General features: G+C 40.9%; 1 protein-coding gene across 2 annotated transcripts in view; it reads left to right on the plus strand.

The window, feature by feature from the left end:
• LOC117511416 (guanine nucleotide exchange factor VAV3-like) overlaps positions 1–13,877 on the plus strand; it is a 397,959-nt gene that overhangs the window by 380,180 nt on the left and 3,902 nt on the right. For both annotated transcript variants that reach the window (XM_034171445.1, XM_034171451.1), the window contains one exon: positions 9,817–9,968. In XM_034171445.1, coding sequence (XP_034027336.1) covers positions 9,817–9,968 — 152 coding nt within the window. The remainder of the gene's footprint in view (positions 1–9,816; positions 9,969–13,877) is intronic.

Below are 13,877 nucleotides of genomic sequence, written 5' to 3' on the forward strand. Positions count from 1 at the left end.
CAGTATAGCACCTTTCATTTGTTGCACTCACGCCAAAATGTAATGTTTCAAGCACTTTCAGTATGTTTTAGAGTAGGAAGGGAAACAAAAAGTAGTAGACCACCTTGATGCCAACAACAAAAACATGAAAAGTCTTTTCAAACTGTAGCATTTAACACTTGAGTAAGGAAAGAAAAAACATTAAAAAAAGCTTAATAGGTCATCGTGTAACCACAATCTTTCATATGAAAATAATAGTACAAAACTACAGTAAATATAATGAAAATTAGAGTTGTAGTTAAGAGTTAAGGGAGGGTGGAAGTATGTAAATGTGGAGGTTCTCAGAAAGAGAACCATGAAAATTCAGTAAGGTATATCTTATATATTATATTCCATTTCTAAGGTGGAACTATGCTACTATATAAAGGTATATCTAAATATCTAAAAAGGAAGAGTAAAATAGGAGAGTAGAAAAGAGTAGAGTAGAGCCAGTTAGGTGCCTGGTCTTGAGAACCAGGGATGGTAGGTTGAAAAGTTTTTTTATCCCATGGGAACTCTCCCTACCCACCCAAGCGGCTCAAGAAAAAGGTATATATAATATAATTGGCCTCTACTGGTGGTTGGCTCTCACTGTGGTATTGTATCACTTCCTGTTCCGGAGCACAGCGGTGTTTTGCTGTATCTGTTACCTGTTTAATCTGCGCAGTTAGATTGATCTAGGTAACTAGATAACGATTTGTTTCACAGTGTAATCTTCACGTGCCTTAACTAAAGCACTCCCTCTGCTGAATCACCTCTAAATTATTTACACATTATTCACTTTGTGTGTTTTTAGGAATCCGCTAGCTTAGCGCAGATACTAGCTCTTAGCCGGTTTAGCATGGCGGCTTCTCCTGTCTCTCCTGCACTTTTATGCTCTGGGTGTGAAATGTTTAGTTATTCCTTGGCCTCCTTTAGCAGTAATGGTACTTGTAATAAGTGTAGCTTATTCGTAGCTTTGGAGGCCAGGCTTGGCAAATTGGAGACTCGGCTCCGCACCTTGGAAAATCCTACAGCTAGACAGGCCCCTGTAGTCGGTGCGGACCAAGGTAGCTTAGCCGCCGTTAGTTCCCCTCCAGCACATCCCGAGCAGCCGGTTAAGCAGGCCGACTGGGTGACTGTGAGGAGGAAGCGTAGTCCTAAACAGAAGCCCCGTGTACACCGCCAACCCGTTCACATCTCTAACCGTTTTTCCCGACTCGGCGACACACCCGCCGAGGAACAAACTCTGGTTATTGGCGACTCTGTTTTGAGAAATGTGAAGTTAGCAACACCAGCAACCATAGTCAATTGTCTTCCGGGGGCCAGAGCAGGCGACATTGAAGGAAATTTGAAACTGCTGGCTAAGCCTAGTGTAAATTTGGTAAGATTGTAATTCACGTCGGCAGTAATGACACCCGGTTACGCCAATCGGAGGTCACTAAAATTAATATTGAATCAGTGTGTAACTTTGCAAAAACAATGTCGGACTCTGTAGTTTTCTCTGGGCCCCTCCCCAATCGGACTGGGAGTGACATGTTTAGCCGCATGTTCTCCTTGAATTGCTGGCTGTCTGAGTGGTGTCCAAAAAATGAGGTGGGCTTCATAGATAATTGGCAAAGCTTCTGGGGAAAACCTGGTCTTGTTAGGAGAGATGGCATCCATCCCACTTTGGATGGAGCAGCTCTCATTTCTAGAAATCTGGCCAATTTTCTTAAATCCTCCAAACCGTGACTATCCAGGGTTGGGACCAGGAAGCAGAGTTGTAGTCTTACACACCTCTCTGCAGCTTCTCTCCCCCTGCCATCCCCTCATTACCCCATCCCCGTAGAGACGGTGCCTGCTCCCAGACCACCAATAACCAGCAAAAATCTATTTAAGCATAAAAATTCAAAAAGAAAAAATAATATAGCACCTTCAACTGCACCACAGACTAAAACAGTTAAATGTGGTCTATTAAGCATTAGATCTCTCTCTTCTAAGTCCCTGTTAGTAAATGATATAATAATTGATCAATATATTGATTTATTCTGCCTTACAGAAACCTGGTTACAGCAGGATGAATATGTTAGTTTAAATGAGTCAACACCCCCGAGTCACACTAACTGCCAGAACGTTCGTAGCACGGGCCGAGGCGGAGGATTAGCAGCAGTCTTCCACTCCAGCTTATTAATTAATCAAAAACCCAAACAGAGCTTTAATTCATGTGAAAGCTTGACTCTTAGTCTTGTCCATCCAAATTGGAAGTCCCAAAAACCAGTTTTATTTGTTGTTATCTATCGTCCACCTGGTCGTTACTGTGAGTTTCTCTGTGAATTTTCAGACCTTTTGTCTGACTTAGTGCTTAGCTCAGATAAGATAATTATAGTGGGCGATTTTAACATCCACACAGATGCTGAGAATGACAGCCTTAACACTGCATTTAATCTATTGTTAGACTCGATTGGCTTTGCTCAAAATGTAAATGAGTCCACCCACCACTTTAATCATACCTTAGATCTTGTTCTGACTTATGGTATGGAAATTGAAGACTTAACAGTATTCCCTGAAAACCCCCTTCTGTCTGATCATTTCTTAATAACATTTACATTTACTCTGATGGACTACCCAGCAGTGGGGAATAAGTTTCATTACAGTAGAAGTCTTTCAGAAAGCGCTGTAACTAGGTTTAAGGATATGATTCCTTCTTTATGTTCTCCAATGCCATATACCAACACAGGGCAGAGTAGCTACCTAAACTCTGTGAGTGAGATAGATTATCTCGTCAATAGTTTTATATCCTCATTGAGGACAACTTTGGATGCTGTAGCTCCTCTGAAAAAGAGAGCCTTAAATCAGAAGTGCCTGACTCCGTGGTATAACTCACAAACTCGCAGCTTAAAGCAGATAACCCGTAGGTTGGAGAGGAAATGGTGTCTCACTAATTTAGAAGATCTTCACTTAGCCTGGAAAAAGAGTCTGTTGCTCTATAAAAAAGCCCTCCGTAAAGCTAGGACATCTTACTACTCATCACTATTTGAAGAAAATAAGAACAACCCCAGGTTTCTTTTCAGCACTGTAGCCAGGCTGACAGAGTCAGAGCTCTATTGAGCCGAGTATTCCTTTAAATTTAACTAGTAATGACTTCATGACTTTCTTTGCTAATAAAATTTTAACTATTAGAGAAAAAATTACTCATAACCATCCCAAAGACATATCGTTCTCTTTGGCTGCTTTCAGTGATGCCGGTATTTGGTTAGACTCTTTCTCTCTGATTGTTCTGAGTTATTTTCATTAGTTACTTCCTCCAAACCATCAACATGTCTATTAGACCACATTCCTACCAGGCTGCTCAAGGAAGCCCTACCATTAATTAATGCTTCGATCTTAAATATGATCAATCTATCTTTATTAGTTGGCTATGTACCACAGGCTTTTAAGGTGGCAGTAATTAAACCATTACTTAAAAAGCCGTCACTTGACCCAGCTATCTTAGCTAATTATAGGCCAATCTCCAACTTTCCTTTTCTCTCAAAAATTCTTGAAAGGGTAGTTGTAAAACAGCTAACTGATCATCTGTAGAGGAATGGTCTATTTGAAAAGTTTCAGTCAGGGTTTAGAATTCATCATAGTACAGATGTTGGGAAAGTGTAGGAACACGGACCCACAACAGGGGGCGAGAATGAACGGACAATGGAGGAATCAAATAACACTGTCTTTACTGTTGTGAAAAAGGCACAACAAATACAACTGATAACAATAGAAAGATTAAGTCTAATTCAAAGGTGTCATGTGGGCAGGCTCGACGATAGGAGACGTCCGTCCAAGTCGAACCGGAACCAACCCGATCTCCTCCACCACCGGACCCCGGGGATACTGGAGCCGCAAAGTCCCGAATTCCCAGGTGGCCACTGCCTCCGCTCGCCGGATCCGGTACTGCTGGCAGGAGACAGAAACAGTCAGGTGTGGGTGCGGCTGCACCCAGCAACACGGAGGGTGGAGAGTCCACCTCCACCTCTCGTCAACAAAGCAACACTGAAGTGCAGGAATATGTGTACTTATCAAAAGGTCCAATACGGTCTCCTGCTGTTCCACTCACTATCTGCGCAAAAGCAACAACGTATTATGTTCAAAAAGACAACACAAGTGGCTGAGTACGTTACCTCTTTGGTATGGCGATATCTCGACAAATGAGGTGGAGATGCCGTCCTGCTGATATACCTCCGTCTTGATTGGGATCAGCTGTCTCCCGTGATGGATGACAGCTGTCGTCCTGGCTGCTCCTGTGAGGCGGCAGCGCCCTCTGGTGCCTGGAGCCCGCACTCCAGGCAGGGCGCCCTCTGGTGGTGGTGGGCCAGCAGTACCTCCTCTTCAGCGGCCCACACAACAACAGAAACAGCATTAGTGAAGGTTACACATGATTTTCTTATGGCCTCAGACAGTGGACTCATCTCTGTGCTTGTTCTGTTAGACCTCAGTGCTGCTTTTGATACTGTTGACCATAAAATTTTATTACAGAGATTGGAGCATGCCATAGGTATTAAAGGCACTGCGCTGCGGTGGTTTGAATCATATTTATCTAATAGATTACAATTTGTTCAAGTAAATGGGGAATCTTCTTCACAGACTAAGGTTAATTATGGAGTTCCACAAGGTTCTGTGCTAGGACCAATTTTATTCACTTTATACATGCTTCCCTTAGGCAGTATTATTAGACAGCATAGCTTAAATTTTCATTGTTACGCAGATGATACCCAGCTTTATCTATCCATGAAGCCAGAGGACACACACCAATTAGCTAAACTGCAGGATTGTCTTACAGACATAAAGACATGGATGACCTCTAATTTCCTGCTTTTAAACTCAGATAAAACTGAAGTTATTGTACTTGGCCCCACAAATCTTACAAACATGGTGTCTAACCAGATCCTTACTCTGGATGGCATTACCCTGACCTCTAGTAATACTGTGAGAAATCTTGGAGTCATTTTTGATCAGGATATGTCATTCAATGCGCATATTAAACAAATATGTAGGACTGCTTTTTTGCTTTTGCGCAATATCTCTAAAATTAGAAAGGTCTTGTCTCAGAGTGATGCTGAAAAACTAATTCATGCATTTATTTCCTCTAGGCTGGACTATTGTAATTCATTATTATCAGGTTGTCCTAAAAGTTCCCTGAAAAGCCTTCAGTTAATTCAAAATGCTGCAGCTAGAGTACTGACAGGGACTAGAAGGAGAGAGCATATCTCACCCATATTGGCTTCTCTTCATTGGCTTCCTGTTAATTCTAGAATAGAATTTAAAATTATTCTTCTTACTTATAAGGTTTTGAATAATCAGGTCCCATCTTATCTTAGGGACGTCATAGTACCATATCACCCCAATAGAGCGCTTCAGACACCCTCTCTACTTTTAAGATTAGGCTTAAAACTTTCCTTTTTGGTAAAACTTATAGTTAGGGCTGGACCAGGTTACCCTGAACCATCCCTTAGTTATGCTGCTATAGACTTAGACTGCTGGGGGGTTCCCATGATGCACTGAGTGTTTCTTTCTCTTTTTGCTCTGTATGCACCACTCTGCATTTAATCATTAGTGATTGATCTCTGCTCCCCTCCACAGCATGTCTTTTTCCTAGTTCTCTCCCTAAGCCCCAACCAGTCCCAGCAGAAGACTGGCCCTCCCTGAGCCTGGTTCTGCTGGAGGTTTCTTCCTGTTAAAAGGGAGTTTTTCCTTCCCACTGTCGCCAAGTGCTTGCTCACAGGGGGTCGTTTTGACCGTTGGGGTTTTTCCGTAATTATTGTATGGCTTTGCCTTACAATATAAAGTGCCTTGGGGAAACTGTTTGTTGTGATTTGGCGCTATATAAATAAAATTGATTTGATTTGATTTGATAATAAATAATAAGACATAAGAAGGAGAAGACATCACAGGAGAAGTTTGTAGTATAGGTAATTTAGTATGTAGACTAGTAGTAAAATTAAATATAGTTAGTAGGCTAAGCTATAAGTCTGGTATTTTATTATAGAAACAGAAGCTATGAGTGTGTGAGTGTACTGGTATCTATCTAAAGTAACTCTGTTAGCATACTATAGGAAAATAAAATGTATAATCATTATGCTATCAAATGGAAATCTAAAAAAAGTCCAAAACCATGTTTTGGACTTTTATGTCTAAACATGGTCTCTTATTAAAGTAACTCCAGGAACAGTAATTGTTCCCAGTATAAGTAGTGCTCTCCTGGAGAGGGGTTGGACGCCATCTTTTTCTGAAGTTGTTCAGGGTGAATGGTGCCGGGCAGATGTGGGGATACTCACAAGTCTGTGGCTGAGTGCCGTTATTTTGGAGTTTTCCCACATTGAACAACACATTGCCTCTGTTCAACTTAATGTTGCAGAGAGGAATCTGACTGTGCTTTGTGTATATGCACCAGACAGCAGTTCAGAGTGTCCAGCCCTAGTGTAATGCCAAGAATATATACACAGCTCCTATCATCTTTGCAAAATATACAGCACTTGTAAGATCTGAAAAATGAAAAAAAAAAAAATATAGGCGGCATATAAGAACCCAGAATTGATATGAGACATCAGATTTGACTTTTAGTGACAATATTGAACATTTAATCTGTCAGATTATCTGTTAATTGAGGAAAATCAAAATAAACAGAAAGCTGCCTTAAAGTATTAGAGCCAGCAACACACCAGACTTCATCACAATTTAGTTGCAAAATCTGTTTTGTTAATGAAAATGTGAACAGTAGCTTTGTTCCCTATGTTAATCTAGTGACCGTTAATGTGTAACCGTCGCTACTACTGATTGGATGGTCTAGTGAGGTCCTCGGATCAGTTGGAACACGGCCCTGGCGGAGCGCTGAGAAGACGATCAGACTTGACTATCTAGAGGAAGTAAAAGTTGTAACAAGGTTTCCGCAGGATCATTAACGGTCTTCGGAAGGTGGCGGCGAGCAAGCAAGGAAGCACGCCAGCCCAGCCCGAGGCAGTCTCCTGCCATCCAAGCTGAGGAACGGTCCCCACCCCTGGGCGGGGACCGTTCCCGTCCCGAGGCGACCCTTGGAACACATCTCTCTGCACACACCTCTAGGTACCCAACTCTTCTCTGCCACTCACACAGGGAGGCAGAGTGGTCCCTTATAGTGACCGTCCCTTAAAGTGACAAGTCCCTGAATCAGTGAAATGAGTGTTAACAACTAATATATTCTCAATTTAAAAAATCAGTTCATGAACAGTAGCAGAACATAACGTGTTTGGTGGATTTGATCTGAAAGTTGCACTGCAGGGTTGGAGAAATGTGTCACTCGGAGCCAGCAGTCTGCAGGACTTTACTCCAGGTGATTTCACAGTTCCTTCTCATTGAAGTAGTGCTTATCATTGAAATCAATGGCGGAGGTGAATAGGTGGAACATTAATCTGTTGGTTCTTTAACAGTTGTTTAGCTTTCATTCATTGATACCCGCCTTAAAGTAACAAATAAATAACACGTGTGCTCTTTTCTAAAACATTTCAGATTGTGCAGTGTGGAGATGTACAACTGTCCTGGATCTCACAGTTTAAACAACAGAAAAAAAGAAAAGAAAAAACTAAGATTACAGCAAAGCTAACAAAAATGGTCAGTGGAGCAGAACGACGCTTTCTTGCCTGTCTCCAGTATCAAGTCAGATTCCTCTTGTGAACCCCGTTTGAGTCTGTCCGACTCAAACCGAGAAACTGATAGAAAATGAATTGGTGGTGCTTGGATGGGCACAAGTCTTACACAACAAGCAGTGAACAAAAAAACAGCTGATGTATGTACCGTGACAGCGGAACAAGAACACAGTTAAGCTGCTACAAACAAAAGATTGCAGTGCACAGCCGTGGGAGAGTGTGGTAATGTGGATCCATAATTGCAAATACAAGGCAGATGTGACTGAAGGTGGTTACACAACTGAGGTGGAAGCGGGAAATGATGAGTTCATTATACTTGAGAAATGTGGAAGCAGATGAGTTCAGGAATAGTCTGAAATAGGAACACATACAGTGAATCCTGACAGCAAATGTTCTGAAGGTTCAAAGATGAGGATTTCCTGCTGTCAGACTGCTGTCAAACTAACATGTTAATATGGGTCAGATGAGCTCTGATGACTGATTTAAAAGGGTAAACACGTATAAAGCAACTGATCTTTGCCAAAATAAGGATTAAGGACGATGGAATTAAGGACTCTGTTTTTGTTGCGCTTCTGTTTTTTTTTTTTTTGTTTTTTTTTTCTGTTTTCGCTTTCTTATAAAGTAATTCTTGTAAAATGTGTAAAACCCTTGTAACTGTTAGAATGGCCTAAGCAGTGGGTCACCTCTGAGTCTGGTCTGTGTGAACTTTGTTCTTCATTATCACCAGAAGGGGTTTCTCAGTGCGACCAACCTCACAGTCGCACTGTTGCCTGTGTGCTTGCTTAGAGGGCAGTGTTGTCAATTACTGATTACTCCTTGAAAAATTAACTTAGTTACTTTACTGATTACTCAAGTTCAAAAGTAACTCAGTTTGATTACTAGTTACTTTATTAGTCACTTTCAGCAGCTGCCAACAACACCCCCCTGTCACCTCAACATGAAAATGATAACCCATTTTGCAAATACTCACTTGATAGTCACCCTTTCTTGACTTCAGTGAACATAAATACTGTTGACAGCACTGTAACAGAAAACTTACAATTTATAATCTATATTGTTTATAAATGTAACTATTACATTCTTTCTAACATAAATAGAAGCATTTTAGTTGTTGAAATTAATATTATTATATGTAGTAGTAGTAAAAAAAATGGCTTCAAAAATGGACCTCTAATCTAGGAATGTTGTGGGGGCCGTGTCCCCGCCCCACTCCATGCCACCTTTCTGTCTGGATTCGCCCCTGCTTTGGCATTTGAGCAGGAAAAATGGATAACGTTTATTTATGCAGAAAACATGACCAGATTGGCAGGTAAGAAATTTTTATTCGTGTTTTTACGTCATGTTGTCCTCAGAAAGAGAGTTTAGGTACATTTGGGTGGAAAAAACAGTTAGAAGTTAACATGTTGCAGATCAGCTGTTTTCAGTGAGGAAACACAGAATGGCTCAGAGTTTTAAATAAAGAAAAAAGAGTGTAAAATGTATTTGTGAAGCTCAGTGCAGGTATGCTGTCATCACAGTGCTTTGAGAGATGATGACTGTTTTTTCAACTTGGAGAGGCTGCTGAAAGCCTCGAAGGAAAAACTCACACCTTGCTGAAAGTGGACAGTTCAGTCAAAACCCAACCCCCTACCCCCATGCCAAGTTTGATGCTGCGATCGACCCGCAATGCAAAAATAATAGTAACGCACAGTGACTTTGAGAAGTAACTTTAATCTGATTACTGATTTGGAAAGATTAATGCATTAGATTACTCGTTACTGAAAAAAGCGGTCAGATTAGAGTAATGCATTACCAGCATCACTGTCAGGGGGGTTGGTAAGGATAGACCTTACTCGTGTGAAGCGTCTTGAGGCAGCGTTGTTGTGATTTGGCGCTATCCAAATAAAATAAATTGAATTGAATTAAATAGGTTGAATTGAATACCCTGTGAACTGGGTATCACCCTTGTTCATTTAACACTTGAGTAGTCTTGGTAACAGAACCTTTATGATAATGATCCGAGACGTTCAAGATGCTAAATGTGCAACACAGTAAATGTAATTATAACACACCTGTGTACAGGAAAAGATCAACCATCTCCATCTCAGTGTGTGTTTGGCCATATTTATTATGAGGATGAATTGAATTAAATCTTTAATTCCCCCTGTCCCCTTTCCTCTCTCTCTCTCTCTCTTTCTAGTGTTTACTCCCAAAGTGATTGGTGTGGCGATAGCGCGATACGACTTTAGTTCCCGTGACACCCGTGAACTCTCGCTACAGGAAGGCGACGTGGTTAAAATCTACACGAAGTCAGGCGCCAACGGCTGGTGGAGGGGCGAGGTCAACGGCAGAGTAAGTGTTCTCTGTTGTATTTCTCCAACAGTCGGGGTCCTGAGATAAGACAACAACAACAAAGATTTCCATCCTTTGCAATTAGGTGCTTTCACTCTAAAACAACAGTTTTTTCTTTCCTTGAGGCAGTTAAAGGTGTGTGGTCATCCACAGGTAGCTGCATGGGTGAATCAGATTTAGTCTGTTGTCATGGACCCCTTTCTCACATTTTTGTATCACCATATCATCGCATGGAGGGATTTGCTTCTTTTATGTCTTCGTGTTCATTTTCCTGTTCAACACTATAAGTTGTGAAAGCGTCAGACTCCCACACAGACATGCTGCAGTCCTGCTCGGCACAGTGTGTTTGTGTTGCAGCAGTCAGTTATGTGTCTGTTCTGTGTGAGAAATTGAGGATTTTCTCTTTGACTGAGTCTACTGTGCACATTGATGCTGCAAACAAAACAGTCTGTGCAGAGCAGTTAGTCGCTCTTCACACCATAGAACCACTAAGGAATGCAGCTCGCACTCCCTGGAATAATGTTTGGCCGTATTGGATTATTGAAAAGTGTTTCAACCACTGGCTACTTATTTTTTGGCAGACCAAAATATATGGATAATGTCTCAGGATGTCAGCTCAAACACTGAGTTTGACTTTTAAAAAAAATATAATAGTATGTTCATCTACAGCACTGCTCAGTGTGGCTCCAAAATGATTTTTTTTTTAAATGTTTGTATTGTTCCTACTTCAGCAGGTGCTGTAAACTTTCATTGGTTGACAGTGTAATTGCAAATTATAGAACATGGGTTCTGGGCATTAAATTGACAACTGTTTTACTTGGAAACTGGCAGTAATGCTCGCAATGAACTGTGCGTAGTGTGTTGTCTGCAGTGGTGGGCACAGATAACCAAAAAATTAACTTTGATAACAGATAATAAGATAACTGAAAAGTTACCTTTGATAAAGATAAACCGATAAACCACCCAAAAATGTATCGGAAGTTGCAGATAATGGATAACCGATAAATTCCGGTGTTGTCTCTGGTACATTTGCAATTACTAAGAAGCTGAAATTAATTTTTAACACGATTGCTTTTGAAAGCATCAAAAGTGACAAGAGACCCAAAGAATGAGCCAGAATGTTTGACTATGCTGCCCCCTGTAGAACACAGCACAGACAAATCCTGAGAGCACCCACAAAATCAGCTCTTTACTAATTATAATCATTTTTCTTTCAATATTCTGCCCCTGCTGGAAGCACTTGTTTATTACAGCACTCTCAGCACACAGACACCACTATCAATTACAATACTCCGGTCAGGCGGAGGTCTTGAAAAATAAAGTCATACTAACTTATGGTTTTGTGAGAATACTGATAGAATAACTCCATTAATGTCAATTCTGTCATTTGTACAAAGTTAAAATATAACATATATCTTTTAATGTTGAATAAGGCACTAATTCTGAGGTTTTGTAACAAACACAGACCGCAAAGCATTCTGGGTAAAAGTGCCTCTGCTAAACACTGATTGGTTCAGTCATTCATTATGCAAACCAACACATTAATGTGACGTGTGTCGTGTGTTGGTTTAAAGATAAATGTGCTTTTGTAAAATATTCCATTTTATTTGTAAAAACAGGCATTTTTACAGAGCCCTGGAAGTGTCATCGCAAAATGTTTTGCATGTGGAGAGAATGTGCGCATGTTTTATTAATGCCGTGCACACGTTTGATGATGTGTGCATGTTTTAAAACTTTTATGATGTTGTAAAACATGCACTCCATATTAGTAAGTAAGTAAATTTATTTATACAAGGTCTATTAGAAAAGAAACCAACCTTTTTATTTTTTCAAAAACTATATGGATTTGAACCACGTGTGATTGCGTCAGACAAGCTTGAACCCTCGTGCGCATGCGTGAGGTTTTTCACGCCTGTCGGTTGCGTCATTCGCCTGTGGGCAGGCTTTGAGTGAGCACTGGTCCACCCCCCTCATCGGAATTCCTTTGTCTGACTTCTTCCTGAGAGACTGGCGCTTTGCTTGATCAAAATTTTTTCTGAAACTGTAAGGCACATCCAAGTGGACACCATTCGAGAAATTCAGACGGTTTTCGGTGAAAATTTTAACGGCTGATGAGAGATTTTGCTGTGGCGCCGTGCCATGAGCGGCTGGGTGCCGACACGCGAATCCGTCCGCACGTCTTTCATTACAAAATCTCCTTTAACAGTGGAATGTCCGGATATACTGCTGATCCCGAGCTCTTCTGAAACGTCTCTGTTCTCTCACGACGTCCTGGGTCAACAGAGGCTTAAATTTGGAAGTTTTCAGCTTGAAACAGGCTGACGACAGCGGCTCGGGGCGCGGTGCACCGTCCAGCTCCGTGGGCAGTCCTTAAAGCGACAGTAACACTCCATAATCTCTCATCAGCCATTAAAATCTTCACCGAAAACCGTCTGAATTTCTCAAATGGTGTCCACTTGGATGTGTCTCACAGTTTCTGAAAAAATTTTGATCAAGCAAAGCGCCAGTCTCTCAGGAAGAAGTCAGACAAAGGAATTCCGACGAGGGGGCTGGACCAGTGCTCACTCAAAGCCTGCCCACAGGCGAATGACGCAACCGAAAAAACTCACGCATGCGCACGAGGGTTCAAGCTTGTCTGACGTAATTGCACGTGATTCAAATCCATATAGTTTTTTTTTAAATAAAAAGGTCGGTTTCTTTTCTGATAGACCTCGTATAGTGCCTTTTACAGACATAAGTCACAAAGCACTTTACAGGTTAAAATGCAATAATAAATAATGAAAATGGATAAAACAAAGGACAAGGTTAACAATTGGTCAGTTCTGAAAAGCCTTATCTTGACACATAAATGTTGGCTTTACACTGTGCATGTTGTGGCCATTTTTCAGATGCCATTTTTCATTTGTGAGAGAATTTTTTGGACCAGGTTTCAGGTTAATCGCGCGTCCTGCATCGTGTAGTGGAGTAACAAGCTTTAACATCTCACAACCACCTTCTGCTGCTGAAGAGCTTCATGCATCCAACCGCAGAGCTGTCTTGTAATGTTTTTTGTTGTTGTTTTGTTTTTAAACTTAATTTGTAGAAAAAAAAGGCCAAAAAGTTGATTTGACCACCATCTGATATAACCGGGTTAAAATAAATAGAACACTGCCATCTACTGGTACCCAGACGCTTAGTACTTCTTGGGCCGAATACTGCCATGAACACTACTGGCCAGTAGATGGCAGTAGCGGCCTTGAAAACTTGCCAAACAAAATTCCAGATAATCCGTGTCGGCTACATTTAACTTTTAAGATGCGTGGAATTTAACAAACACAATTACACTAATGTCTATAAACCCAGAGAATATATTCACGAGCGTTTATGCCCTAGAGTTTAATGCTGTTATCCGTGGAGCCTGAACAGAGTGTCTGAAATGCATTTGTCCTGTTGTGAACGTCTGAGATTACCCTATGCTACCCATAATGCATTGCTGCCTGGCACAGCATGTGCTCACAAAACCTTAAAAATTAGCACATTACTTTAAAACTAAAACATATATCTGATATTTTCACTTTATAAAGCTTCAGACATGACGGTAATTTTAAATAACTTGTCCAAAATGAGTAGGTTAAAATTTGAACCATAAGTTAAAAATGTATACCTCTGGACTTGGTGATATTGCGATTGTATCAGTATGGTGCTAAAGGAAGTGATTTTTTTTTTTTAGTCTCCAGTTCTCGTTTGCTTACAGAGGACAGAACAACATACCTATGAGGAAACTTTCAACAGGTAGTTCTCAACTGCTTTAATAATTTTAAAAATGTTTTTCACTGTTCAGCTTAGTTTACTACGTTATCGGTCTAAAAGTTATCGGACGGCAATTCATCGGAAGATAATTAGTCCGATCATGGTTTTTAAATTTATCTA

Source organism: Thalassophryne amazonica, chromosome 1, assembly GCF_902500255.1.
Source record: "Thalassophryne amazonica chromosome 1, fThaAma1.1, whole genome shotgun sequence".
Taxonomy (NCBI): domain Eukaryota; kingdom Metazoa; phylum Chordata; class Actinopteri; order Batrachoidiformes; family Batrachoididae; genus Thalassophryne; species Thalassophryne amazonica.